We start from the raw sequence: 26,006 nt of genomic DNA, 5'->3' as shown, positions 1-26,006 counted from the left end.
GGCCTGAGGGCCCGGTGCCAGGGGAGAGAGCGGGTTCCAGCAGCATCTGACCTGCGTTAGGGACAGGGGCGCGGCGGCGGGGGCGGCGGGGGCGGCGGAGGGGGCGGAGGGGGCGGAGGGGGCGGGGGTTGGGGGGAGGTGGCTGGGAGGAAGCCCAGGTTCGCAGCCAGCTGCGGGCAACGGAGGGAGTAAGTGGAGGGGCAATGAGGCTGGGGCCAGCCGCCAGCAGCAGCCACGCCCCCCACCTCCCCCGATTTTTTAGGGAAAATTATCCAAAGCTCTCGCATCCTCCTCTGCCTCCTTCCACCCTCCACCCTCCCAGCCTCCACTCAGACCTCTTTAAAACCACTCGGGGGCCGCCGGGGGATGAGGCCGGGGAACTGGCAGGACTCGGGGCGGGGGTTCAGGGGCAGCGCACGGGAAACGCCTCGAAAGCAGCCAGACCAGGCGACTGAAATGAGGCGGAGGCGCTTGGCGAGGGGAGGCGCAGGCTCGGAAAGGCGCGCGAGGCTCCAGGCTCCTTCCAGATCCACAGCTCTCCTTGCTGACCCCCGAGTCACCCCCAGCACCCCCCGCAGCTGCAGGGCGAATAGACCCCCGCGGACCCTCACGCGCGCCAGGCCGGGGCGCTAGTTCAGGCCCTCGCTGCCCCTTTAAGGGTTCTCGAAACTTTCCCCCCTGGTATCAGATGAGCCTCGTCACATCCGTTGGCCGCGGCCGCTGGGGCGCTTTCCGAGGAAATTCGGGACTCGAGTTTCCCAGGGAAGAGGCGCGGTCGGAGCCCAGCGAGGGTGGGCAGGGCAGGCGCAGGTGGACCCCGGCGGCCCCCGAGCCCCGCTGTGACCTTGTCCGCGGGGGAGGGGCTGGGCCGCTGCGGGGCAGCCGCGGCCGCCAGAGGGGGCAGCGGAGAAGAACTTGCTCAACTTGGAGGCGCGGGCTGGGGCGGCTCCGCGCCTCCGCGCCCGCCTCCCCGGCCTCCGCCTTCTCCCCTCCCGCGAGCCTCCTCCCCTGGGCCCTCCTCCCGTCCTTCCCGCTGCCGCCGGTCCCGGTGCGCGCCCATCCCTGCCCACAGCCCCGCGCGTCCGCCGAGTCGCTGAGCCGCGGCTGCCGGACGGGACGGGACGGGCTGGGCTGGGCTGGGCGCGCCCCCCGGGCCCCGCTGTGGGCATGGGCGCGCTGGCCCGGGCGCTGCTGCTGCCTCTGCTGGCCCAGTGGCTCCTGCGCGCCGCCCCGGAGCTGGCCCCCGCGCCCTTCACGCTGCCCCTCCGGGTGGCCGCGGCCACGAACCGCGTAGTTGCGCCCACCCCGGGACCCGGGACCCCCGCCGAGCGCCGCGCCGACGGCCTGGCGCTCGCCCTGGAGCCTGCCCTGGAGTCCGCCGCGGGCGCCGCCAACTTCTTGGCCATGGTGGACAACCTGCAGGGGGACTCTGGCCGCGGCTACTACCTGGAGATGCTGATTGGGACCCCCCCGCAGAAGGTAGGGCCCCCCGGCTGCTGCCGCGGGCTTTTCGGGCTCGTTGGGGGGAGGGGGCCGTCCAGAGACGCCTCCACGCGGCTTAGCGTCGCCCCCAAAGCAGCAGCTGTCCCCGCACAGAAGAGCGGGGAACGCAGAGGGGTTCGGGTGGGCCGGGGAGCGGGGGCGCTCGCTCTTGAGTCGTGGAGGACGGCGGCCCCCGCCCGGGGCGCACGGAGGGGTGTGCGCGAGTGTTTCAGAACTTGTGAGCTCCCCCTCCGCGGGGCTGGGCGGGAGAGGAGACCTGGAACTTGCCGCCTCCAATAACGTGATTTCCTTCTTGCGGGCGACACCTACTTCCAGCGGGAGACGGAACGGTGGGCCTTGGGCGACGGGCTATTATGGGGAAAATCACCTCGTGTTCATACTCTCCCGTCCCCCGCCCCCCACCATGCTGTCTCATTGCTAAAGAGGCTCGTGGCTGGCTTCCAAAGGCGCAGTACCCTTTAAAAAGGATTTATGCATGAGCTCAGCTAAAAGCAAGCCGGTTCAGAAGTGGCTTGCTTGCTGCTCTGAGGAAGGAGCAGCGTCTCCCCTGCGCCCGCTTTCCTTTCTCCGAGTTGGTTTGTCAGCTGTGTCCTCGCTTATCCGGCGGCCCTGCCCCTCTGCACGGAGCGATGCACGCACACGCGGGTGTGCGGAGAGTGTGAAATGTAGTCCAGCTACCGGAAAAAAATATGGGCTGAGTGAGGTCCGGGGACCAAGTGGTATCCCGATTACAACAGCTTTCTTTTTCTCTTACTCTGATGTTCATTTACTAACACTTTTTGTAGCAAGAAACAAATGTTCCCAAGCACAGTAATCAAAAAAAGAAAAAGAAAAAAAAAGTCCCAATTGCTCTGCTCCCCTCCTACTTTCAAACTATCTAATCCAAGTGGGATTTGAAGTCCTTTGCTCAATTGAATGCACTATTTGAGGATACTTTATTTTTATTTTTAACATTGTCATTTGGGTTTTAATTCAGCTATGATTCCGCCATAAATAGAACATACTCATGACTTTTGTATAATTCTCATTAAATTATTCAAGACTTTAAGAGGAAAGACATGCCATGCTAATTCTTTTAAAAAAGGAAACTGCCGAATAACTTCTGTAGTTGTTTAATTAGTTTAGGGGGAAAAAAAAACCTTCAAAAGCGTATTCAAACTTTGATTCGAGTTGCCTTTCATCTAAGTCATGGGAAGCCACGTGAGTGATCTTTGCCATCTCCAGGAGTGGATGGTTAGAGCGAGGGAAAGGGAATCCTCATCAGCTGAGGGAGCTTAACTTGGCCCTTAAGATGTGGTCTTGGTGCAGCCAACACGTGGGAACACGTGCCTGGTGCTGAGAACCTTGTAAATATCACAAGCTATTGAGGAAGAACCTCTTCTGTGACCTACAGAGAATCTTTTGGAACAGGCCTTGAAAGACTCCCCATTTGAGATGTGTGCTTTGATGCAAGGGAATTCTCTCTACTAAAAGTAAATTTGGGTGGTCTGAGGGCTATAATAAAAGAAGCCCTCCGGAGGAAAGGGGAAAGGAAGAAGCCTGAAGAACGACTAAAAAATACTTAACTTTGGCAATCAAAAAAATAAAAAAGCTTTTATAAATAATAGCTTGCCTGTTAATTAATTCAATGACCTTTACTTTAAAATGATGAGGTTTAATTAATTTAATTAACAGAAATGTATTGAGTACCTAGGCTCTTGTCTTCACTATAGCCCAGGCAGTAGTTGGTTCAAGATTACTTCTCAACCATTAGCATGTTTCCAGGGAGGGCTGCTTCTACAGAGACAGATTTAATTTTTACAAGTGATGGGGAATGAAATATCCTGTACCTCCCTCCTGGCTTGATTTAGCGATAAGCTGCTTTATAGCAAAATCTTTCCAAATGCCTACGGTAAACTCAGGCTTTACTGACTACTGCATTAGGATTCAGTGCCAGCCTGTGTTGCCCTGAAATGTCTCTGGCCACCAGCAGGGTGTCAGCAGCCAGCTAGAGGGGACAGCAGTGAGGTGACTTCTGAACCTGGAGTGAGCTTTCCTGCTCTATTAATGGCCAGGAGTCATGCATTTATTCTCTGCTGATTCTCTGAAGCCTAAAATAAAAATTGCTTAGGTGGAGAGAAAAATGGAATTGTAAATTCAAGCAATAAATAACCAAGAATTTTTCAAGAATTAAGTAATAGTCATAGACAATGTCTGAAAGCTCGGTACGGGACAAGCCCTGCGCTATGCGCTGTAGGTGTGCTTTCCCCAGAATCCCCACCCACCACCCACCACCCCTCGGGGTTCTTATATGCATTTGGGGATGGGAAAACTGAAGCTTGGAGAGACTGAACAACTTTCCAGGGCAACAGGACAAGAAAGAGGGAGGGCCAAAAATGGAAGCCAGGGAACTGAACTTCAGAAGCCAAGTTCTGAACCACCAGGCAGATAATGACTTCCTTCCCTTCATGCCTCCTGATCTCTTTGGTTTTGGCCTCAAACTACCCTTTCCAGCCAGAAAGCCCTGAACTTACACCCCAAGGTGTTAGGAACTTAATGTGTGACTGCAACTGGACCCTCTGGAACTGCCTGCTGTTCCCCCATCTCCTCCTTCCTTCAGTACTGCTGAATGAGCAACAGAATGAAGGGCTGGATCCAGGTGTGCATGGGAGAGGCCTTGAGAGGAGAGGTTCAACAGGAACCAGAGCCCTCCAGCTTCCCCTCTTCTATGGGAAAGTCAACTGTTGGAAGTGTGCTTGTTCCCAGAAGGCTTTAATCAGTAACTGGAGGTCCATTGTTTGCCCAGTGACTCTGTGAGGAGTCACAGGCATGTGCCCAGAAGCCCGCGTGAGAGCTGCAAGGCAAGGCCCGGGTGCTGGCAGGAAAGGCCACGTTGGCATGGAGATGACTGCCAGGTTTGTGGCTGATCCCATTATGTGGGTTCTTCCGAACTGTAGAACTTTCGAACAGTTCTTTGAACCAGCATCTGCTTGAACCATGCAATTTGGTCTTATTAATAATAATAACACTATTCTGAAGTGATTATAATTACAGCAATTTCCATTATTAAAAAAGAGACTTTCATGCGAACACAGTAACTCCAGCTGAAGACAGGAAAAGGTGTGCAGCCGTATACCTTGTAGTAGCTTCAAAAAAAGCCTTTGGGATTTTTTTTTCTGAAAGATTTTCTGTCATCTCCACTAAGATGGGTAAAGCAGACAGCAAAACTATTCTCATACCTGAACACTTGAATGTAAAGGGCCACCTAATTATTTTGACGAATCTCATTTTAATCATGGTGCGCTCACTTGATTATCAGCCTCGTCGTACACAATTATTTGGAAGACTTGCATTGAAAATATGGATCGAGCATATGGCAATAAGAGTTTGTGTTCTTCAGAAGAAGCCATCCAGGCTCCCCAAATGAAGCTGACTGTAGTTGAGGCTGAAAACAAGAAGGTAATCCCAGCAAGAAGAACTCTGATGGTGCCACCTGAAATGGTAAACTATTAAAGACAATGAGAAAAAACAATTACTGAGGATGAAAGAATAAGAAAGTCAAAGCCAGTTTACCACTAGCTCCTTCGAGTGAGAAGTGGCAGCTCCTGGGCTTTAGAGAAAGAATTCATCAAAGACTGTATTACAGAGGACTGGGAAAGGTGAGCCAAGAAATCAGCTTGAAACAATAAGGAGGGACAGGAGTCCGAGAAATAGTTTATAAGATCAAGAGCTGACCTTAATTTCTTGCTGATGGAGTGTCGGGCACTCAAAGGGCATGTGAAGCCCTTTGCGTGGCTCACCTCGTTTCATCCTTGCAACATCCTGGAAAATGTGCACAATAATGTGACTTAATTTTCAGACGGGGTAACCGAGGCTTGGAGAGGCAGAGTAATTTGTCCAGGGCCACACTAGTGAAGGCAAAGCAGGGCGGAGCTGTCAATCTGGGTCTGCCTAGCTCAAAGTCTTTGCACTTCACTGCGGTTCCTCCTTAGGTGCAGTGTTTTAGTTATAGGAACATTTAAGAAGAACCATTTTCATGCTTCTGGAGATGATGTGGTTTGACAAGAAGCATCTTGGCCTGATTACAGGTCCTGAACACTGTAGGGTCACACCTGTGACCATGGGCAAGTGTGTAACCTCCCTCAGCTTCCCTTTCCTCAGCTGTGGATAATCTTCTAATTTCTGCATTAATATCCTGGTCTCAAAACTATAGAAACTTGTTCTCACAATTCTGCAGGCCAGAGTTCAAAAAGCAAGGTGTCAGCAGAAACACTGTCCCTCTGGCGGCTCTGGGGGAGGATCCTTCCTTCCCTCTTCTTAGTGTCTGATGGCTGCTGGCATTTTTAGGCCCTTGGCCGCATCACTCCAATCTCTCCCCTCCTTGTAAGTTTCTGTGTCCAGATTCCTCTCTTATAAGGAGACCGTCATTAGATTAGGGCCTGCCCTCCTCTAACCTGACCTCATCTTTACTTGATCACATCTGCATAGACCCACTTTCTGAGTAAGGTCAAGTTCACAGGTACCGGAGTTACGTCTTCAGCATATCTTTTGGGGAACATGATTTAATCCACAACAAGTTCATTCTAAGTTTTTCATTCTATGGATTTTTTTTTCTTTGATTCTGCCTCACCTTTTAATTGTTAATAATTTCAACTTGGGATTCAAGTGTAATTTTTATCACAGGAAATAAACAAATGATGACTTTCGTGCTGTATTAATATGAAGCCTGTGGCAAGAAAGTGCCCTGGGGCTTAGGGTGGGAGAAGGAAGAGGGGAGGGTGTCTGCTTCCCTTCTGTACTTCTGTATTATTTTTCCTGCTGGAGAGTAGTTGCTTAAAAATTTAAAACATCAGGCCGGGCACGGTGGCTCATGCCTGTAATCCCAGCACTTTGGAAGGCTGAGGCGGGCGGATCACCTGAGGTCAGGAGTTTGAGACCAGCCTGGTCAACATGGTGAAACCCCGTCTCTACTAAAAATATGAAAATTAGCCGAGTGTGGTGACTTATGCCTGTAGTCCCATCTACTTGGGAGGCTGAGGCAGGAGAATTGCTTGAACCCGGGAGGCAGAGGTTGCAGTGAGCTGAGATCATGTCAGTGCACACCAGCCTGGGTGTCAGAACAAGATACATCTCGAAAAAAAGAGTTTAAAATGTCCCATGTCATGTTGCACTAATTCTAGAATTGCTGAAATTAATGTATAATATGAGAGAAATCCAATGTGTGCAAGATTAGATCAATGATATTTAAATACCTATTAGTAATAAACACGTTGCTGGATGTAGAAAGCTTGAGTATTTTGTGTTTTAACGACGTTGTAAGGCAACCCCCTTATCAATCAGGATATATTTAATGTGAAATAGGCGCTTCCCCCCATACTTCCCGTCATACTTATCCCTGATCTCCTTGTGTGATCTCCTTGTTGTAGGTAAGTTGGCTCCACCTCCTCTTGGCTGCCCATTTTTCCCTTTTCCTCCTGGAATGATCCCAAAAGGATAAAGCTAGCTGTTGTGATGAGCGGCTTTTTTTTGTTGTTGTTGTTGAGACCGAGTCTCGCTCTGCCGCCAGGCTGGAGTGCAGTGGCGCGATCTCAGCTCACTACAACCTCCGCCTCCTGGGTTCAAGCGATTCTCCTGCCTCAGCCTCCTAAGTAGCTGGGACTACAGGCGCACACCACCACACCCTGCTAATTTTTGTGCTTTTAGTAGAGATGGGGTTTCACCATGTTGGCCAGAATGGTCTTGATCTCTTGACCTCGTGATCCGCCCACCTCGCCTCCCAAAGTTCTGGGATTACAGGCCTGAGCCACCACGCCTGGCCAAGTGGCTATTCTTTGGTGGTGGTGGTACGTAGCTGCATCGCTCCCAGGGGTGGAGGAGGAGGAATTTAAAGGTGGTGTTTTTCTCCTTCTCCTGGTATCTGACAACATGCCTTGGGATTTATGTAACATCTCATTCATAGACTAGAGTAGGTCAAGCCTTTGGTCCCTGAATTCAGGGTCTGCCTATGCTGGAGCAGAGGTGGGGGGTTAGTGGGCTACTGACTCTTGCCCCACCCCCCCACTGGGTATAGCAGGAATGGGGTGGTGGTCCTGCCTGCTGGTGAGCGAGGCCCCTCTCCGGGTGACCTGAGGCTTCTATGACTGACTGTGGGCCTCTGCCTGTCCTTGGGTCCCTTGCTGTGTGTCACGGATCCCTCCTCCAGGTCACCCTGTTTGCCCGGCCTTGGTGAGACACTGGGGCTCATTGTATGTTAAGGTAACAGATACTACCCGGACAACAGGGCATACCTGTGAGGCAGGTGGGCAGCCTGGCATCCCTTCTATAACTTCCCTGGGTGTAAACATGTTTCTGATGGAACCTGAGGAAGAGAGTGTCACCTCTTCTGGGTGACTTTCCTGGCCTGGCTCCCCTTCATCCTCTCTTGGCCTAGGTGTACTATTTTGATATTTGACTATTGCTGCTCAATAAAAAAGTGGTCACTTTTTTGCTCTTAGAATTCTCAAAAGAAGAAAGAATACTCTGGGAGTGTTGACATTAACCCCATAAGGGAAGTGAAATGAGTGGGTTTGTTTTGTGCTAATGCTTGCTGTCCAGCACAGGTCCCGGGTGGGATGTTTTCAGATTTTTATTATATGGCAATTACATACCTGCACTTAGAAATACACAGCCTCAGTGCTGCCATTGCAGGAAGACAAAGAGACTGTCTAAAGAGTAATGTGGCGATGCCCGAGGCAGCTCCATCATTCCAGGGAACCATAAAGGGAAGTGGGAATGCATACTCCATCCGTTTCACACTAGGCTGAAAGTGGCAGGGGGAGAATTTACACCTGTCCTGCTAAGGGCAGCGTCATTTTCCCACTGCAGAGTCCCAGCTTCTCCAAAGCCAGTGCTTGGGAAGTGACCTCGTTGGCAGCAGGCAGGAGACTGGTGCAGTGTGCCAGCTGTGCAAACCCCCGCCAGCAGCCAAAGACAATAACTTCTAAAGCAGCCCCTCAGGATTTCACGCCATGGGGGTGGCGAGGGGTAGTAGGAGGTGGAAAGCATTGAATCAGAAAGTTTTCCAGGTACCAGCAATGCCAGGGTTAGTATGGTCTGGCTTACTTTTCAGGTGAGCACCTGTAGCTGGCAGGAAAGCGGCTTCTTGGTGGAGGTGGGCATGGATTCCAGAAGCCCTGGAGAGGCATCCAGAGCCTTTCCCATTAAATTGTGCTGCTTCCTGGGGAAATTCCTAAGCTTTTTTCGAATGAGAAAAGCCACTGGCAAGTAGACAGAATTGTGTGGTTTGTGCAGTGATTGGAGAGCTAGGTGCTTTGGGTACTAGTCCCAGATCTGCTACTTGCCAAATGTTGGGTATTGGAGAGAAGTCATTTGACCTGTCTGAGCCTGTTTCCTCATCTGTAAATCAGGGAATTGGAACAAGTGACCTGAGATTCCTTCTAGAAGCTCTAACGGTCAATGGTATCATCTATTTCATTTGAGAGAATCTCCATAGCTCTAATTTTTTGCCCCTAGACCAATCTGCTTCAGCTTTGTGTCGGTGCATCACCTGGGGTTCTGTTAAAATGCAGAATTTGATTCAGTGGCTGGGAGCAGAGCTGAGGGTGGCCCTGCCAGCTCACAGGTCACACTTGGAGTCGTTGCTTCTTTCCCCAAACCAGCTGCCTATGGTTCCTGGAAAGACCAGGAATGCCTTGCAGAAGAGCCTAGAAATACAGATTCCCATATGCAGTCCAGACTTACTGGGTGAGACTCTCTGCACTAGGACCTGAGAATCTGCATTTTATTGTATCCCTTGAGTCTCTAAGCAGCCAGGCTGGCCCCAGCCATTGGACTCTATTTGGAGCCCACTGCAGAGGCCAGGTTCTCTGCTCAGCGGTTTCCTGTGCAGAAAGGCTGTGTTCTTTCATCTTCCTAAATACTGTTCCTAGGTTGTTTCCTTCTCTTTGCCCATCTAGAAAATCTCCATGTCAAACAGATTGTGTTCCAAAAGCTGCTTGTGTTGGGCAAGTGGAAAACATCAGTTTTCTCTAGGGATCTCATTCTGAGGTGGTACTGCTCAAAATCTTGGTGCTGAACGTGTGTTTTTGAGATTTCCAGTCTATCACAGGGCTGCAAGGTGCAAATATCAAGAAAAATAAATTATGAGAAAGACAAAGTGAAAAAGACATACAAAATACAAGTGTCATTCTTTTTATTCTTAGTTTGGACAGATACCCCATTCTCCTACACTGGTCCCAGTTTCTGAAGCTTCCTGTAATGATCAGTGGTTACCTTGCTGCCCACGTAACTGCAAACCCTTCTGTACAAAGTGTGCTTGCTCCAAGGCAGTGCAAAGTAGAAGTTGTTACAAATGGTTCCCGTAACAAATTTGTTTGGCGGCCTTTTCCCTTGAATGAGACAGTGGTTATTTTTGCTAAAGCAGAAAGGAAATGTGATACTATTGGGCTGTGTTTTGCTCTCTGGAGTAATCCTGCTTGGGGAAAATGGAGGCTTGTTCCAGAATGCAGAAATCCCATTAAATTAGGCAGTCTTGGGCTGGAGGACATCTGCCTGCATCCCCAGTGCCTCACAGCTCACATCTGTAAAGGCCACTTAGGTGGGACACCATCAAGACATTGAAAATCGGCAGAAGGAAGGCAGGAAGGGGAGGAGAGGATCGAACCTGTCAAAATAGATATTCGGAAAATCTGTGTTCTAAAATAAGGCAGCCCTTCCCTCACAGCACACTTATTCCTAATTTCAACAGGACTCTGAGCCTTGCCCCACAGCGTCGCAGCCTACAGCAAATTAGAAACTAGGGTGTGGGGGGCGATGTTATTCCACCAGTAACACCCTTGGGACACAAGGTGTTTGCCCTCCTACCTCTCTATCGCCTTCCCAATAAAGGGTCAAGATAAAACAGTGTGCATTTATAGTGTTGAGAGAGTTAAGTGAGCTGAGATGTATTAGAACCTTAGCCTTGCACAGCGTCGGCCGCGTGGTAAGTGTTCCATAAATCTTCGTTTAGAAAAAGTGGCAAATTCCCGGCTGCTAGTAAACAAAGGAGGGAAGACAGACAAAACGGAACAGCAACAACAACAGAAACCCCGAGAACTAGATGCCTAACAATCTGAGTCTGTGTCTTGAAGGAATGTGCATCCTGTCCTCTGATTGCAAAGCCAGGCCTTCTGTGGCCCCACGACGCTGCCTCCTAGCCCTCCTAAGGCGGGTGGGAGTGGAGCTTTACCCCATGGTGGCAAACAGACCTGGCTCCATGGATCTCAAAGCGGGGTGATGGTGCCCCCCCCACCCGGGGGACATCTGGCATCCTCTGGAGACATTTTGAGTTCTCACAACTTAGAGGGTGCTACTGGCATCCTGTGGGTGGAGACTGGAAGTGCTGTTCAGCATTCTTTGCTGCACAGGGCAGCGCCCACAAGAAGTAACAATCTGGTCCAAAATGGCAACCATGCCAAGACTGAGAAATCCTGGTTACTCCACACAGCAGGTCGACTGGCCTGGGAGTCACTGCCCAGAGAGGCAAAGGGGGAATGTCCAGTGGAAACAGCTGCCCTGAGCACACAGGGCACGCTGACACCTGCTGATTCCCCCCATCCTTAAGGTCCTGTCTTGTTTCTAACACCACGTGGATCTTCTTGCCAGATGCATTAAAGTGTGAGAAGAGTTAAAAATCACTTATAACTGGAGCGACTAGGGATTAAAGAGGAGAAAAAATTTGAACCCGACTCAAAGGATGAGCATGTTTTTCTTTCTTTTTTCAGCACATTGGCTGGGTGTGGTGGCTTCATGCCTGTAATCCCAGCACTTTGGAAGGCCAAGGTGGGAGGATTGCTTGAGGACAGGGGTTCAAGATCAGCCTAGGCAACATAGCAAGTCCCCATTTATACAATTCTTTTTTTTTTTAATTAGCCAGGCTTTGTGGTGCATGCCTGTAGTCCCAGCTACTCAGGAGGCTGAGGCAGGAGGATCACTGGAGCTCAGGAGTTCAAGGCTGCAATGAATTATGATTGTGCCACTGCACTCCAGCCTGTGCAACAGAGCAAGACCTTGCCTCAAAACATATTTATTAAGCACCTACTACATGTCAGGGCCTTGGTCTAAGCCCTGGTATGCAACAGTCAGCTAGACAAAGATAGTCTTGGCTTTTACAGAACCTCTCTTCTTGTAAGGAAGATAGATTGTTAAAGAAGTAAACAGACTTTTAGAGGAGTGCTGTGAGACAGTGCAATGTGGGAAGGGGTATGGGTAAAAGAATCCTGCTTTATAAGGGGGGTTGGGGACGAACTCTCTGAGGAGGTGCAGTTTGAACTGAGATTGGCATGAGGAGAAGGATTGAGCCTTGAGAAGTTAGGGAAAGCGTGTTCCAGCCTGCAGCCAGGCAGGTGACTTGAGGGTGTCCAGGGTGAGAGAGGATGTCAGAGGGAGTGAGGGAGTCCAGGGTGAGGGAGGGTGTCGGAGGGAGTGAGGGAGTCCAGGGTGAGGGAGGGTGAGGGAGGGTGTCGGAGGGAGTGAGGGAGTCCAGGGTAAGGGAGGGTGTCGGAGGGAGTGAGGGTGTCCAGGGTGAGTGAGGGTGTCAGGGTGAGGACTGAAGGTGTCAGGGTGAGTGATGGTGTCAGGGTGAGGAGTAAGGGTGTCCAGGGTGAGGAGTGAGGGTGTCAGGGTGAGGAGTGAGGGTGTCCAGGGTCAGGGTGTCAGGGGGAGTGAGGGTGTCAGGGTGAGGAGTGAGGGTGTCAGGGGTAGTGAAGGTGTCAGGGTGAGGAGGGAGGGTGTCAGGAGGAGTAAGGGTGTCAGGAGGAGTAAGGGTGTCAGGGTGAGGAGTGAGGATGTCCAGAGTGAGGAGTGAGGGTGTCAGGGGTGTGAGGGTGTCAGGGTGAGGGGGGAGGGTGTCGGGGGGAGTGAGGGTGTTCACAGTGAGGAGTGAGGGTGTCAGGGTGAGGAGTGAGGGTGTCAGGGTGAGTGAGGGTGTTGGGGGAGTGAAGGTGTCAGGGTGAGGAGTTAGGGTATTAGGGGGAGTGAGATTGTCAGGGGGAGTGAGGGTGTCAGGGGGAGCAGTGAGGGTGTCAGGGTGAGGAGTGAGGGTGTCAGTGGGAGCAGTGAGGGTATAGGGGAGTGAAGGTGTCAGTGGGGTGTGAGGGTGTCGGGGAGTGAGGGTGTCTGGGGAAGTGAGGGTGTTGGGGTGAGGAGTGAGGGTGTCAGGGTGAGTGAGGGTGTTAGGGGGAGTGAAGGTGTCAGAGTGAGGTGTGAGAGTGTCAGGTGGAGTGAGGGTGTCAGGGTGACGAGTGAGGGTATTAGGGGGAATGAGATTGTCGGGGAGTGAGAGTGTCTGGGGAAGTGAGGGTGTCAGGGGGAGTAGTGAGGGTGTCAGTGGGAGCAGTGAGGGTGTCGGGGAGTGAAGGTGTCAGGGTGAGGTGTGAGGGTGTCAGGGGTGTGAGGGTGTCAGGGTGAGGAGGGAGGGTGTTGGGGGAGTGAGGGTGTCAGGGTGAGGAGAGAGGGTGTTGGGGGAGTGAGGGTATTGGGGGAAGTGAGGGTGTCCGGGGGAGTGAGAGTGTCAGGGTGAGGAGTGAGGGTGTCAGGGTGAGGAGTGAGGGTGTCAGGGGGAGTGAGGGTGTCGGGGAGTGAGAGTGTCAGGGTGAGGAGTGAAGGTGTCCGGGGGATTGAGGGTGTCAGGGTGAGGAGTGAGGGTGTCAGGGGGAGTGAGGGTGTCGGGGAGTGAGTGTCAGGGTGAGGAGTGAAGGTGTCCGGGGGAGTGAGGGTATCAGGGTGAGGAGTGAGGGTGTCGGGGGAGTGAGGGTGTCAGGATGAGGATGAGGGTGTCGGCGGAGTGAGGGTGTCAGGGAGTGAGGGTGTCAGGGGGAGTGAGGGTGTCAGGGTGAGGTGTGAGGGTGTCAGGGGAGTGAGGGTATCAGGGTGAGGAGTGAGGGTGTCCGGGGGATTGAGGGTGTCAGGGGGAGTGAGGGTGTCGGGGAGTGAGGGTGTCGGGGAGTGAGAGTGTCAGGGTGAGGAGTGAAGGTGTCCGGGGGAGTGAGGGTATCAGGGTGAGGAGTGAGGGTATCGGGGGAGTGAGGGTGTCCCGGGGAGTGAGGGTGTCGGGGGAGTGAGGGTGTCGGGGGAGTGAGGGTGTCAGGATGAGGATGAGGGTGTCGGGGGAGTGAGGGTGTCAGGGAGTGAGGGTGTCGGGGAGTGAGGGTGTCAGGATGAGGTGTGAGGGTGTCAGGGGAGTGAGGGTATCAGGGTGAGGAGTGAGGGTGTCTGGGGGAGTGAGAGTGTCAGAGTGAGGAGTGAGGGTGTCGGGGAGTGAGGGTGTCAGGGTGAGGAGTGAAGGTGTCCCAGGGAGTGAGGGTGTCGGGGAGTGAGGGTGTCGGGGAGTGAGAGTGTCGGGGGAGTGAGGGTGTCAGGGTGAGGAGCAAGGGTGTCGGGTTGAGGAGTGAGGGTGTCGGGGATTGAGGGTGTCAGGGTGAGGAGTGAGGGTGTCACAGGGAGTGTGGGTGTCAGGATGAGGAGTGAGGGTGTCAGGGGGATTGAGGGTGTCAGGGCGAGTGCACATGTGTGGTAGGGAAGTGTTTGCAGTGCTTCAAGCGCAGCTCTTCTTTCATCTAGTTTAAAATTGTGCTCTGAGTTTAGATTTCAGTAGAACAAAGGCCTTACAAAGAATGTGAAAACATTATGCTACCTGCTTACAGGCAATTAAAAAGGAGAATCAAGCTGACAATGCCCGGTGTGGGGTGGGGTGGAGAAGGCCCCAGAGACTATTGTGTTATTCAACAGTGTCCTGGGCTGGTTTCTCTGGAAATGGCCCTGAGGCATGGATGTAAGTGTGGCTAGCTTACTGGGAGATGATCCCAGTGATGCAAGACAGGCGAGCCCTAAGATTCAGGCATAGCCCAGGAGGGTTCTTGGCTTTGCCCAGAACAGAACTCAAGGTCAAGCCAGTGGTGTTAGCAACTTTTATTGAAGTGGCCAGTCGCGCACAGCAGCAACAGAGGTGCTGCTCCTTGCAGAGCAGGGCTGCGCCATAGGCTGTGTGCCCAGGATAGCAGCTCAGAGGCAGTTCTGCAGTCCTGTTTGTACCCACTTTTAATTATATGCAAATTAAGGGGCAGTTAATGCAGACATTTCCAGGGTGAGGGTGGTAACTTCTGGGTGTTGCCAGAGCCATGGTGAACTGACTTGGAACAGGTGGGTGTGTCCTGTGGAAACTGGCATCTGCCCTGGACCTGTTTTAGCTAATGCTCAGTTTGGTCTGAGTGCCTGAGCCCCGCTTCCAGAGTTGAGTCCCACCTCCTACCTCATTCCCCCTTCAGAGATTAGATACTCCTCCTTAATCTTAAGGGGGCTGCTGAAGGGCGGAGATCTGTTTTCTGTAACTACTTCCTGCTGAGTTTATGGACGTAGGCCCTGCCTAGCAGTGGAGGAGTAAAAATCTCTGGATACCTGAACTAAGGGGCCCAGAGGCAGGACGATTTCATTCTCCGTGTCAGTGGACAGGATGGGCTGGAAGTCTTGTGCCAGCATTGTCTCTGGAACTGTGGTAATCTAGAATACACAAACTTTACTAAGAGGTTAAAGAAGCAAGGACCAAAAAATTGTAACAAGACAGTTGTCAAAGGTCCTAGAAGAGGCGAAAAATAGGTGAGACTTGGGAAGGCACTTTTGATGGTTGACCAGATATAGTTGGGGTCAGTGCCCTGATTATTTCTGTGTAACTAGCTAGCTTGCTTATAGAGCTTTTGAATGTTAACCTCAACCTGTCCAGAGTAAACATATGTGCAGCAGGTTTTATTAATAACTGCACAAGACTCTACCTTGTTCATCTAGTAAATTATCCAATGCTAGTCTGTTATTGACAACTACATTTGCCAGGTCTAAGGAACTCTTGAATTCTCTTTAATGCCTGACCTCCGTTGGTGGCTAAGGGTTCTAGGATTTGAGCCAAGTTCTTTAGCGTTAACTCATGGTAGGCAAAGCCACCCCAGGGTGCTGCTAGTCCTATTGGCGCCCTGATTCCTGCCAGAATTAATTGTATTGCTCACTTATTTCTGGTATTCTTGGGTCCCAGGGGTTACAGATTGTGACCCCTGGAGGGGCAAGAGTGGCTAACATTCATTCATGTCAGTTCCAAGTTTTTTAGATACAAGGGAAAGCTATTCCTTAAAGAAGAAGTGACTCCTTAGGGAGTTGGAGTGGTTATAGGGCGTGACTTCTTCCCATTCATGGTCACAAACAAAAATGAGCCCAGCTGGGGCACCAACAGAAGCCCTGCCGAGTGTGATGTTTACGCTTTGTTGCCAGGTTGAGTCTATAGAGATATTTTCCGCCTGTTCTCGTGGTGGTGGTTGAACAATCTTTGTTTTCTAGAAGAGGGTAATACTATCACCTTCCCAGATCAGGCAGTTGTTTTCCTTTGTGTGTTCCTACCCAGGGGAAGGTACCATATATGGTCTTTTCACTTACAAATGGCATCTCATTTACCTCCCTGTGGTCTTGGAAACTTGGCAACTGGAGTTGGATCAGAGCACCGCAGAGACGCTTCCACTTTTGTGTCATTAATGCAAGAGTGGATGCAGAAGTTAGAGTTATGAGTGCACTGGAGATATACCGAACTTCCCGGATTCAGATAATAGTGGTCAGGGCAGGGAAACAGCAGAGTTCAGGTGGGATCCACTAAGTGGGGGAGAGTTCCACTTCACAAGTAGGGGTTTGGGTATTTTGGGATTGCTATGGTTAATTAGGAAGTCTGGGGACATGGTCCTGAGATTTTCCAGGTAGGTCAGAAGATGAAACTCTCTATCCTGGGGGTGTTGATGACAAATCTAGCAACTGTAAAGATGATTCTATGATACTACAATTTTTGAAATATTTACTGTAGAATTGTGTCCACCCTCCCCCTCCACATACACACTGGCTTAAGTTAATTAGAAGAGCAAACAGAATTAACAGTGGCATCATGGTATCTGATTGGGTCTTAGAGTGGCCTCTATATCCAACAAGCCCACAGGAGATGTTTCCCAGCAGGAGGTGGCTGGTTAAAGCCATAGAAAAGAAGTACTACAGTCCGGAAGAAGTGCAAGATTAACGCTCCTATTCCCATCTACAGCATTACATTACCTCTTCTGGCTGAGTGTTGATTATTTTAAATAGGTAGCAGAGGTCTTCCAAAGCTTTACTGATATTGGTTGTGGTTGCAGTGTCCTTCCTTTGTGCCTGTGACTCATAAGAAACAGGTTTAATCCTGGATCTGTGTGCCCAAGTAGGTGTCCCCTGAAGTTTAACAGCAGTGGGGGTACTTAACAATACCTGATAAGGGCCCTTCCATTTTGGTTGTAATTGATTCTTGGGGGATCCTTGTCTTTACCTTGTCTTTAAGGTTTTAGCAAGACTAATCTCCTGGTTGAACAGGAGAGCTATCTTTTCCTTTGTGGAGAAGGACAGTATTTTATTTTTATATTGGAGGACCTTTTGAACCTGTCCTAAATTCTAAAGGGGAGGTGGAATGTTCATATAGGTAATTACTACAAGCCAAGACCACAGCAGCTCAACACATAAAATCCATAGACAAATCAGTTTTACAACCCCATTTCCTAGCTTCTAGTTCTTGGCTTCCATACTGCTCAAAAAGACTTCAAGGGCCAGTGAGTGCCCGCCCACCTCCACATTCATCCACACTGTGCAGATGACTTACACAGACCATCTACAACGTGGTTGAATTTCCTAACATGTTCTATACTACCTCTTTCTTAAATAACCCGTTATTTTACTCTAGGATAGGAATTTACAAGATTTCTCCACATATAAAATTACTCTTTCTTTATGTCCTTCCTTGCAAAACAAACAAAAAATACATTTTCTATTCATAATGTTCTTTACATCTCTCTTTTCTACTCACTGGTTCACTTGTGTTTTGAACCTCCCATTTAATAACTTCTGGATTAGACAAAAAAAATTTTCTCGATAAAGAATACATTTCTTCAGCACATTTTATTTAAACCTAGGAAGGAAGAAATTGTGAACTTCGCACTAGATATTGTCATTCTATAGATGAGAACCATTCTACCTTTTTGATTTTAAACCACACATTAAGCATATCCCATTTATGTGTATTTAATTATTTCACTTTTAACTGTTTTATGTAGATCACCGAGAAGCAAGATACCATGCAAAGCTAGTCACCATTTAAAGCCATTTTAACCATTTTGAAGCCTATGAACATCAGTGACTTACCTAGGTAAAAATCCTAAAGTTAAATTTTAGAAGATACAAGATTCTCTTCAAACTAATAAGCTTTCACTAGTCTTATTTGTTGAATGAGAGTTCTTTTATCTAGAAGCCAATTTGATAGCACGCTAAACACAACACATATCACAATACATGTACATATACCCAGAAACGTATTAAATAAAACAACCTATACAAGACAACTGGGTTCGAGTTGTTTACAGAACTGGGACCCATCTACCTGGCCAAATTTTGTTTGTCCTGATAGGTATGGAAAACAGGAAGAGGCAGGACAGGGAATCCCATAGCATCAACTGAAAAGGGGAGGGAGCAAACTGCATTGCTCAAAAGGAGATTCTGGAGTTCCCAAGCCACTGGAGCACACACCCGGCAGTGGAAATACCAAGGAAAAATGTTCAGGCAGCTGCTTATCTGCCACTGTGGAAAGCTGTCCTCTGGGACAGTAAACAGCTCACTGGGGCTAGTAGAAGAAGGTTAGCTCTAGTATTGATGGAAGCTTTTTGTTGTTATTGTTCTCCCTCACCAGAGCAGTTAGGACATTCTCATTGCCAGGGGCCCTTTTGCTTATAGTATGCACAGTGAGTCTGGCCTAGGGGTCGCCAAGTCAGGGGCTCTTGTCCAGGCATCCCAGATGCCAATTTTGTAACATTTTCTCAAGATGAGTAACCCTGAGGGGGAAGGGGGCTTAAAGTCACTGTTAACAATTGTACTTGTTGGCTATTTCTTTTTACTCCCGTTTTGCCCTGTCCGTATTGTTGTAAACTTTAAAGGCTATGTTTAAGCATTGTCTCGTAGGACTTGAAGGTCCTATTGTTGCTTTTTGTAGATTCCTCCTAATGTCAGGAGAAGATTAAATGATAAAATGTGTACCCAGGAGAACTTGCCCTTTTGGAGTGTCTGGGTCTGCATTAGTATATTTCCTGAGTGCTTCAACGAAATGACCCTGAAACTGAGCAGGATTTTCATCTTTTCCCTGAGTTATTTCTTTCACCTTGTCATAATTGACTGGCTTAACCACACACTTTTTCCTCTCCTTTTTTTTTCCCACACAGCACAGCAAGCGGATGACAATATTTGTAAGTCATGGCAATTTAAAGAACATGGTCAACGTAACAAACTCTTGTATAAGCTTTTCTGGATTATCTGAAAACTGGCCAATTCTTTCCTTTTATAACGTCCAATTAGACACAGAAAATGGCATATGTACTCTTTGAGCGTTCCCTCATTTCCATCAGCTACTTCCCACAGCGGACACAGGCTTGACTTTAGGGGCTGATATGGGGCCGCACTCCTGGTGTACTGGTTGGGCTCATTTTCTTGGGCAGCGGATGGTATAGGCTAGGGCTAGTTGGATAAGGGGGAAAGGTGCCTGATGATATTGGGGTGCAATCTTTCATAGAATTGGTGAGAACCCCCACTCAGGAATGGGGGACTGAAGAGACTCTGGGGAGGCTTGTAAACTTTCTATGGGGAGCAGCGAGCTGGGGCTCCCTTATGCATGGCATTCTAATGCCTGGGAGTAATGTGATCCAGTATAGAGCCATGAAAGTCTGTACATAAGGGATTTCTTCCCATTTTCCTTCTCTTTTACAAAATAAGCCTAATCTTAAAATATCATTATAATATATAGAACCATGTTTAGGCCAGATATATTCGTCATCTAACTTGTATTTAACCCAAATGGTGTTGCAATACGAAATGAGTTTCTTTTTCTTTAAGCCAAATTTGAATTTGCTCCAATAGCTTAAAAGACACCCTAGTGGCGAGTCCCTTGGGATGCTCCTTGTTGTCCCCATGCCTAGTAAGGATCTCTACAGAGGGTTTTAAGTAGCCTAAGTTTAGCAAAAGCCTAGTTACTTTTCCCTCTTAAATTCCCGTGTTCTTTAAAGGTGTAAATATAGATAGCAAGGTGTTATGAAAATGGATTATGAGCTGCAAATGGGCAGTCGAATGTTGAGCCTCAATTCCATAGAGATCCAGAGTTGGGTGGAGAGGGGGGCTAAACAAATGGAGGAAGGGAAAGGGGTAAACAGCGTTGCCCAAGGGGAGACCTGAGAGGCTCTGACTTGCTGGAGAACCTATCCAGTAGTGGAGACACTGAAAAAACTATTGGACTGGCCACTTGTCTACCACTGTAGGTGGCTGACTGCCAGGCCAGGAGCCTGGGAGCTCCCAATTCCTTTGACCAAGAGCAGCTTAAGCAAGGGAGTTATAAGACAGTACACGGGAAGGAGCCTGCAACTGGCTATTAGGAAAATAATACTCCTAACTTCAGGGTGGAAAAAGACAAGATCAGTATTGGCCTAGTGAAAGGGGTATAACCCACAATCCTAGAGGAAATGTCAGTGCTAAAAATCCCAGAGCATCTGGAGGGTGGCCTATAACACCGATGCTGAGAACCCAAAATGCCTGTGTTTCAGCCAACGAGGATGCCCTCACCAAAGCAGCAGTGCACAGCAGTGCCAAAAACCCTGGGGCACCCAGGGGGCGGCCAACCTGGTGAACCCAAGACCAGGTTATAAAACATAGAACAACGTGACTCTGGTATCCCAGAGTCAACACAACAGGGGACCTCTCACAACCGAGTTTCCTGCCTTAAATGATTGCCCAAATACAGTTAACAGAAAGTCAAAAGCAAACATAAGACTCCAAACAAGACATACATATTAGGACTGAAAATGAAAGCGAAGTGGAGCAATAAAATGGAGTCAGAGGAGAAAGAACCAGGTAAAGGGGTGGCAAGGATGTGCTTCAAGGTACCTAAACGGTGGGGAACTGACCACTTAGCCAAAGGCTTTTATTTCCTAGCTTACCTGATATTATTGGTGGAGGTTGCAAAGGGGACACCCACCCATCCAACAGAAGACAAAATGGCGCCAACCGGTCTTCCACGTGGGACCCGGGTTCAGGTCTCTCCAGGTTCCCCAGCTTGGGGGTGCTCAGCTTCTGTGTAGGGGGCTGGCACAGGGACCAGTAACCCACCAAGCCTGCTGGTTGGAGCGGTGGGTCCCACACGAGGCAGCTGCACTATGGACACGTGGCTGTCCACTCAGTTTCACCATCTGCCAGGGAAAGATGATGGCTGTGAAAAGAGGCACTGGTTAGGGTTATAGCTCGGTAGTGTTGGCAGCTCTTTGTTGTTACTGCCTCAGTGTTACGGCTCTTACATCCTCAATCACAGACTGTTTCACCTTCTCTTGCTGTCTTGCCAACGGCTGTCTCTTGTCTCTCACCAATTGCTGCCTCTCTGTCTCCACTGTCTCGCCTCTCTGCCAATTGCCACCGTCTCTGCTGTCCTTGTCCCTTTGCTGGTTGCCAGATGATGCAGGACAGACAAGCCCCAAAATTGGGGCTCAGGCTGGGAGGGTTCTTGGATTTGCCCAAAAATTCAAGGGTGAGCTGGTGGTGTTAGGCAGCAGCTTTCATGGAGGCAGCTGTGTACAACAGCGCCAGAGATGCTCCTTGCAGATCAGGGCTGCTCCATAGGCTGTGTGCCTTGAGTAGCAGCTCAGAGGCAGTTCTGCAGTCATATTTATACCTACCTTTAACTATATGCAAATCAATGGGTGGTTTATGCAGATACTTCTAGGATGAGGGTGGTAACTTTAGGACCATTCGGTCATTGCCATGGAAAGGTCTGGGTGTTGCCATGGAAACGGTAAACTGACATGGCATGCTGGTGGGTGTGTCCTATGGAAAGCTGCATCTGCCCTGACCTGTTTTAGCTAGTTCTCAGTTTGGTCCTATGTCCAAGCCCTGCCTCTGGAATCAAGTCCCACCTCTTGCCTCACCAGGAGTTGCAGGTAAGAGTGTGTCATGGAGGAGGTTATAAATGTGGGCCACTGAGGCCCACTGCCCCCTGAGGAACTCTGAGAGGTGACATCAGATAGACTCAGCTGTGCTGACTAGGGGGCAAGGCAGGTGGGCCTTATCACCCCCTCCTGCCAACCATGGGCAGAGGGCAGCTCCCAGGGGGTCTACTCTTCAGGATTTCTGGCTCAATAGCTGGCCAAAGAAATCATTTGCAGAGAGTCATAGGTGCTTGCATTTAGAGGCTATAGAGTCAAGTGCCCAGGAAGGGTGTGGCCAGCAGTTTGCTGCAGCTACTGTGTGCCTAGAACAGCCACTGTATGCTAGAACCATGACTGGCACAAGTTAGGATGATATTTGAGGAATGAAAGATTGAATATGTTCTACCACTGTATTTGAGAGCATTATTTTGCCCCTGGCATCACAAAACAGAGTTTTAAAACTGTTCTTTAAAATCCTAACCTGCTAACAGGCTCTAGAATCTTAACTCATGAAAGCGTCTGTGAGTTTGGAGTGTGTCTGTCATTGCTGTGTAGTACTTTGAACTTTTACTGGAAGGTGAAGATGTGATGTGTGTAGATACTGAGCAAGAGAAAATGGGTGGGGGGGCAAAGGGTGATTGTGTCTGAGGTTATAAACAACCACAAAACCACCTTTGAGAATTGAGTGCTCTGAATGTAAGAGCTTGCAAACCCTTTAGAATGGTTGGGCTTTGTATCCTTGACTGGCAGCACAGCAAAGTTGCAAGCAAATGTTAAATTCCTGACCCACTACCACTTAGATGTAATCCGTCAGAAAGTTTACCAAAGTATAGCTCCCACAGCTTTTGTATACATAAGAATTTACTATGTAATAGTTCGGTTATATTCTGTATAACATCAGTTCTTAAGTACACACACATTTTAAAAGTATGTAATATTGTTATTATCCTTCCATTAGTCAATAGATGTACATTTTGGCTTAACCCTGTAGTCCAGGGGCAACTTCTATGATCCCTTCTTCTTGCTCTTTGCACCCAAATAGGAGAGAAGGCAGTGCCATTCAGGAAGGTCGGGCTGCAGGCACCTGTGGGCCGTATTGATAGAGGGCGGAATCACTCTGTGCCCAGCAGAACCCATGTCTTCCCCTCCATGTCTGAGCTGGTGCTTCACTTGGGGCCTGCTCATCTCTGTCTCCGTGGACATATGCCTCATTGCCTGGGTTTATGAACCATGAGGCTAAGTAAAGAATTGAAAACTCTCAATATTTGTGTTCAGGCCTAGGGAAAGGCAGGGTGTTCATGGTTGGCAGGCCTATGCAAACCACCCCAGAGTCCAAGGAAGCCGAGTGGCCGAGGAAGAGGCCAAATCCAGTTTCTCAGAGAGAAATATTTAATAGGGACTTATGAATGGGAGCCATGCCTGTGTCTCAAGTGGTGGCGAGACGAGATGGTGGATTCCCACCCATCACCCCCCAGACCCAGGGCTTACATACTGTAGGGAAGGAATGTCTAGGGCAGTCATAGGAAAAGGCAAGAATCCTATGTGAATCTGCCTAAGGGCAGGATTGTCTGAGCTAAGGGCAGGATTTACCAATAAGTAGTTTCTCTTACATAAGGAACAATAGATAACAGAAACCTTAGAAGCCTTCCAGGAACTGGGGTCAATCAGAAGTCAACACGGTGGTGGGCATCCAAGGATGGAGTTGCTTTAGCCTCTACACAGGGGCCTGTTCAACCTCAACCTCAACCTTAAGCCTCATGCTCCAAGCCAGCATCAACAGGGTTCTTCCTGGGGCCATTGGGTTTTAGCACAGCCAATGCCACACTGGTTACTTGGTTCCTTAGCCCTGTAATTGCCTCAGAGGCCTGCCCAGAGGACTGATTGGAGGCCAGCAGTCTTGCTCCTGTGGCCAAACAGCATCTTCTTGTGTCCCTTAAGAGTTTTGAAGGTATTTTTACATTATCTTCTACCTGGATGCTGTTGATAAGTCTGATGCAATTGTAATTCCTGATTCTCTGTATATGAACTGTTTTCTTTCCCTCCGGAAACATGTGAAATATTCTCTATGTGGTATTTGGAAATTTCTTGTTGATGTGTCTTAGTCTGGGTCTTTAAAAAAAAAATGCTGGGTACTTGGTGAATCTTTTCAGTCTAGAAACTCATAACGTTCACTTCTGAGAAGTTGTCTAGTAATTGCCTATTCTCTCTTATTGGACCTCCCATTGTTCAGATGCTGCACCTTCTAGTCTGGTCTCTCTGGTTCCCTTGTCAGTCTTTTTGGTTCTCCTCTCCATTTTCATTTCTGCCACCCATATTTTAGTTGTCAGGATCACTTTCTTTTTCTCTGAATGCTTCTCTTTTTGTTGTTGTTGTTGTTGTTTGTTTTCACCTTATTCTTGTTTCAAAGTTGTACATCTTCTCATATTTCTCTGAGAAAATTATGATTTTGCTTAACATTTGCTTTCTGCTTCCTGCTTTTTATCCGTCTCCTCCAAGTTCCTTTTTTCGGTGTGTTTGTCATGGTCTTTGTGTCTCATGCTAGAGACTTTCCTCAACTATCATGATTATTGGCTGGCTGTCTGTATTTAAAAGAGAAGCATTAAAATTTGATTGGAAGTTAAGGACTGTATGGAGAACAAGGTATAGAAAATATTTTCATTGTTTTATTAGTCAGGGTTCTCTAAAGGAACAGAACTAATAGGAGATAAAGACAGAGATAGAGATATAGACATAGATATAGATAAAGGGGAGTTTTTTAAGGATTAACTTACACAATCACAAGGTCCCACAATAGGCTGTCTGCAAACTTGAGGAGCAAGGAGAGCCAGTCTGTGTCTCAAAACTGAAGAATTTGGAGTCCAATGTTCAAGGGCAGGAAGTGTCCAGCATGGGAGAAAGACGTAGGCTGGGAGGCTAGGCCAGTCTCTCCTTTTCACGTTTTTCTTCTGCTTTATATTCCCTGGCAGCTGATTAGATGGTGCCCTCCAGATTAAGGGTGGGTCTGCCTTCCCCAGCCCACTGCCTCAAATGTTAATCTCTTTTGAGAACACCCTGACAGACACACCCAGGATCAATACTTTGTATCCTTCAATCCAGTCAAGTTGACACTCAGTATTAACCGTCACAAGTCCGCCCTTGTCAACTTGAACCCATGCACATCTCCTGAGATCATACATAATCTTCAAATAAAGACAATAATGAGGTCATAATTATGCCTAACATAATACGGCTATTCTTTGTACAACCTGAAACACACCAGTCCCCAACCCAAATACTATTACATAAGGTTAACAATACTTAAATGCTGATTTGAAGTCTATAAATCTTATGTCACATGCTAAAGGAAAAAGGAAATAAAATGAAGATATTTTCTTAGTACAAGTATAAACATGCACAAACATGTTTTTAACAAAACAAGGAAAAAATACTCATGACAATTACAGTCCTTGTTTCTGCAGCTGGTCACGTGGTTGTAGCCGGTATTGATGACTGCCTTCTTCTACTACCCATTCTGTATTCCCTTTGCCTTCAGGAAACACCTCAGCAGGTCGTGGTTTTTTTCCTGGTGGAGTGACTCAAACCTTCATTCCTGAAGGATCTGGGCCATTTGTAGTCCTGCCTGGATTGGGCTGTTGTAGTTTCCCATTGGCCTTAATCACAGGGCATGGTAATACTAAGAGATGCCCTAATGGATCTCCTGTATTCCATGCATACTCTTCCTTACCTCCATTGTGGAGCAGTAGACTGATTTCATCTTGACAGTCCATGTCAGTCACCCCAGCCAACACTGTAAGTCCCTTCTTAGCTTGTTGACTTCAAGGTAGGAGGAGCCCAAAGTGTCCGGATGGGAATCTGAACTTCCAGTTTAATGGGATCGTTGTTGTGTCTCCTGGTGGCAGTGTTCCTCCCTCTGGAACTAAGACCTCTAGGCCAGCAGAACGTAATGTTGTGGGAACAGGAAGCAAAAGTTTTGCTACTTAATCACTAGGGGTGATGGTGAGTGGTGCCACTTCCACTTCCACACCTTGATTCCTGGACCCGTGAATCCTGGCTACGGGAGAAACAGGACCATATATTGGACGCTGATTCAGAGCATACACGGCCTTCTGGAGAACTTTGTCCCAGCCATGCAAAGTATTGTCACCTAGTTGGCATTGTAATCGTTACTTCAAAAGGCCATTCCAACATTCTGTCAATCCAGCTGCTTCAGGATGATGGGGAGAACATGGTAAGACCAGTGAATTCCACAAGCATGAGCTCACTGCCACACTTCTTTAGCCATAAAATGAGTGCCTTGGTCAGAGGCAATGCTGTGTGGAATACCATGATGGTGCATAAGGTATTCCATGAACCCACAGATGGTAGTCTTGGCAGAACCATTGCGTGCAGGATAGGCAAACCCATATCCGGAGTAAGTGTCTATTCCAGTGGGAACAAACCTCTGCCCTTTCCATGATGGAAGGGATCCAATATAATCAACCTGCCTCCAGGTAGCTGGCT

At 48.8% G+C, this 26,006-nt stretch overlaps 1 protein-coding gene and 1 long non-coding RNA gene across 9 annotated transcripts in view; one reads left to right on the top strand and one right to left on the bottom strand.

Annotated features, from left to right (window-relative positions):
- Positions 1-1,023: 1,023 nt before the first annotated feature.
- Positions 1,024-26,006, top strand: part of BACE2 (beta-secretase 2) — a 115,407-nt gene continuing 90,424 nt past the window's right edge. For both annotated transcript variants that reach the window (XM_005548655.5, XM_005548654.5), the window contains exon 1: positions 1,024-1,479. In XM_005548655.5, the coding sequence (XP_005548712.1) occupies positions 1,168-1,479 (312 nt within the window). In that variant the 5' untranslated portion in view covers positions 1,024-1,167. The remainder of the gene's footprint in view (positions 1,480-26,006) is intronic.
- On the bottom strand, positions 14,820-21,220 carry LOC123572421 (uncharacterized). 7 transcript variants are annotated; one of them, XR_010585362.1, is made up of 4 exons: positions 20,949-21,220; positions 20,529-20,777; positions 16,588-16,683; positions 14,820-15,015 (listed from the first exon to the last, which is right to left on the bottom strand). It is a non-coding gene; the product is annotated as an uncharacterized lncRNA (long non-coding RNA). The 7 variants fall into 7 exon arrangements; XR_010585359.1 differs by having other exon boundaries at positions 14,821-15,015; positions 20,883-21,220; XR_010585361.1 differs by having other exon boundaries at positions 14,821-15,015; positions 20,529-20,797; positions 20,907-21,220.

The sequence above is a fragment of the Macaca fascicularis genome, chromosome 3 (assembly GCF_037993035.2).
Source record: "Macaca fascicularis isolate 582-1 chromosome 3, T2T-MFA8v1.1".
NCBI classification, from domain to species: domain Eukaryota; kingdom Metazoa; phylum Chordata; class Mammalia; order Primates; family Cercopithecidae; genus Macaca; species Macaca fascicularis.
The sequence above is the reverse complement of the archived record's forward strand: the minus strand, read 5'-3'. Positions and strand labels throughout refer to the sequence as shown.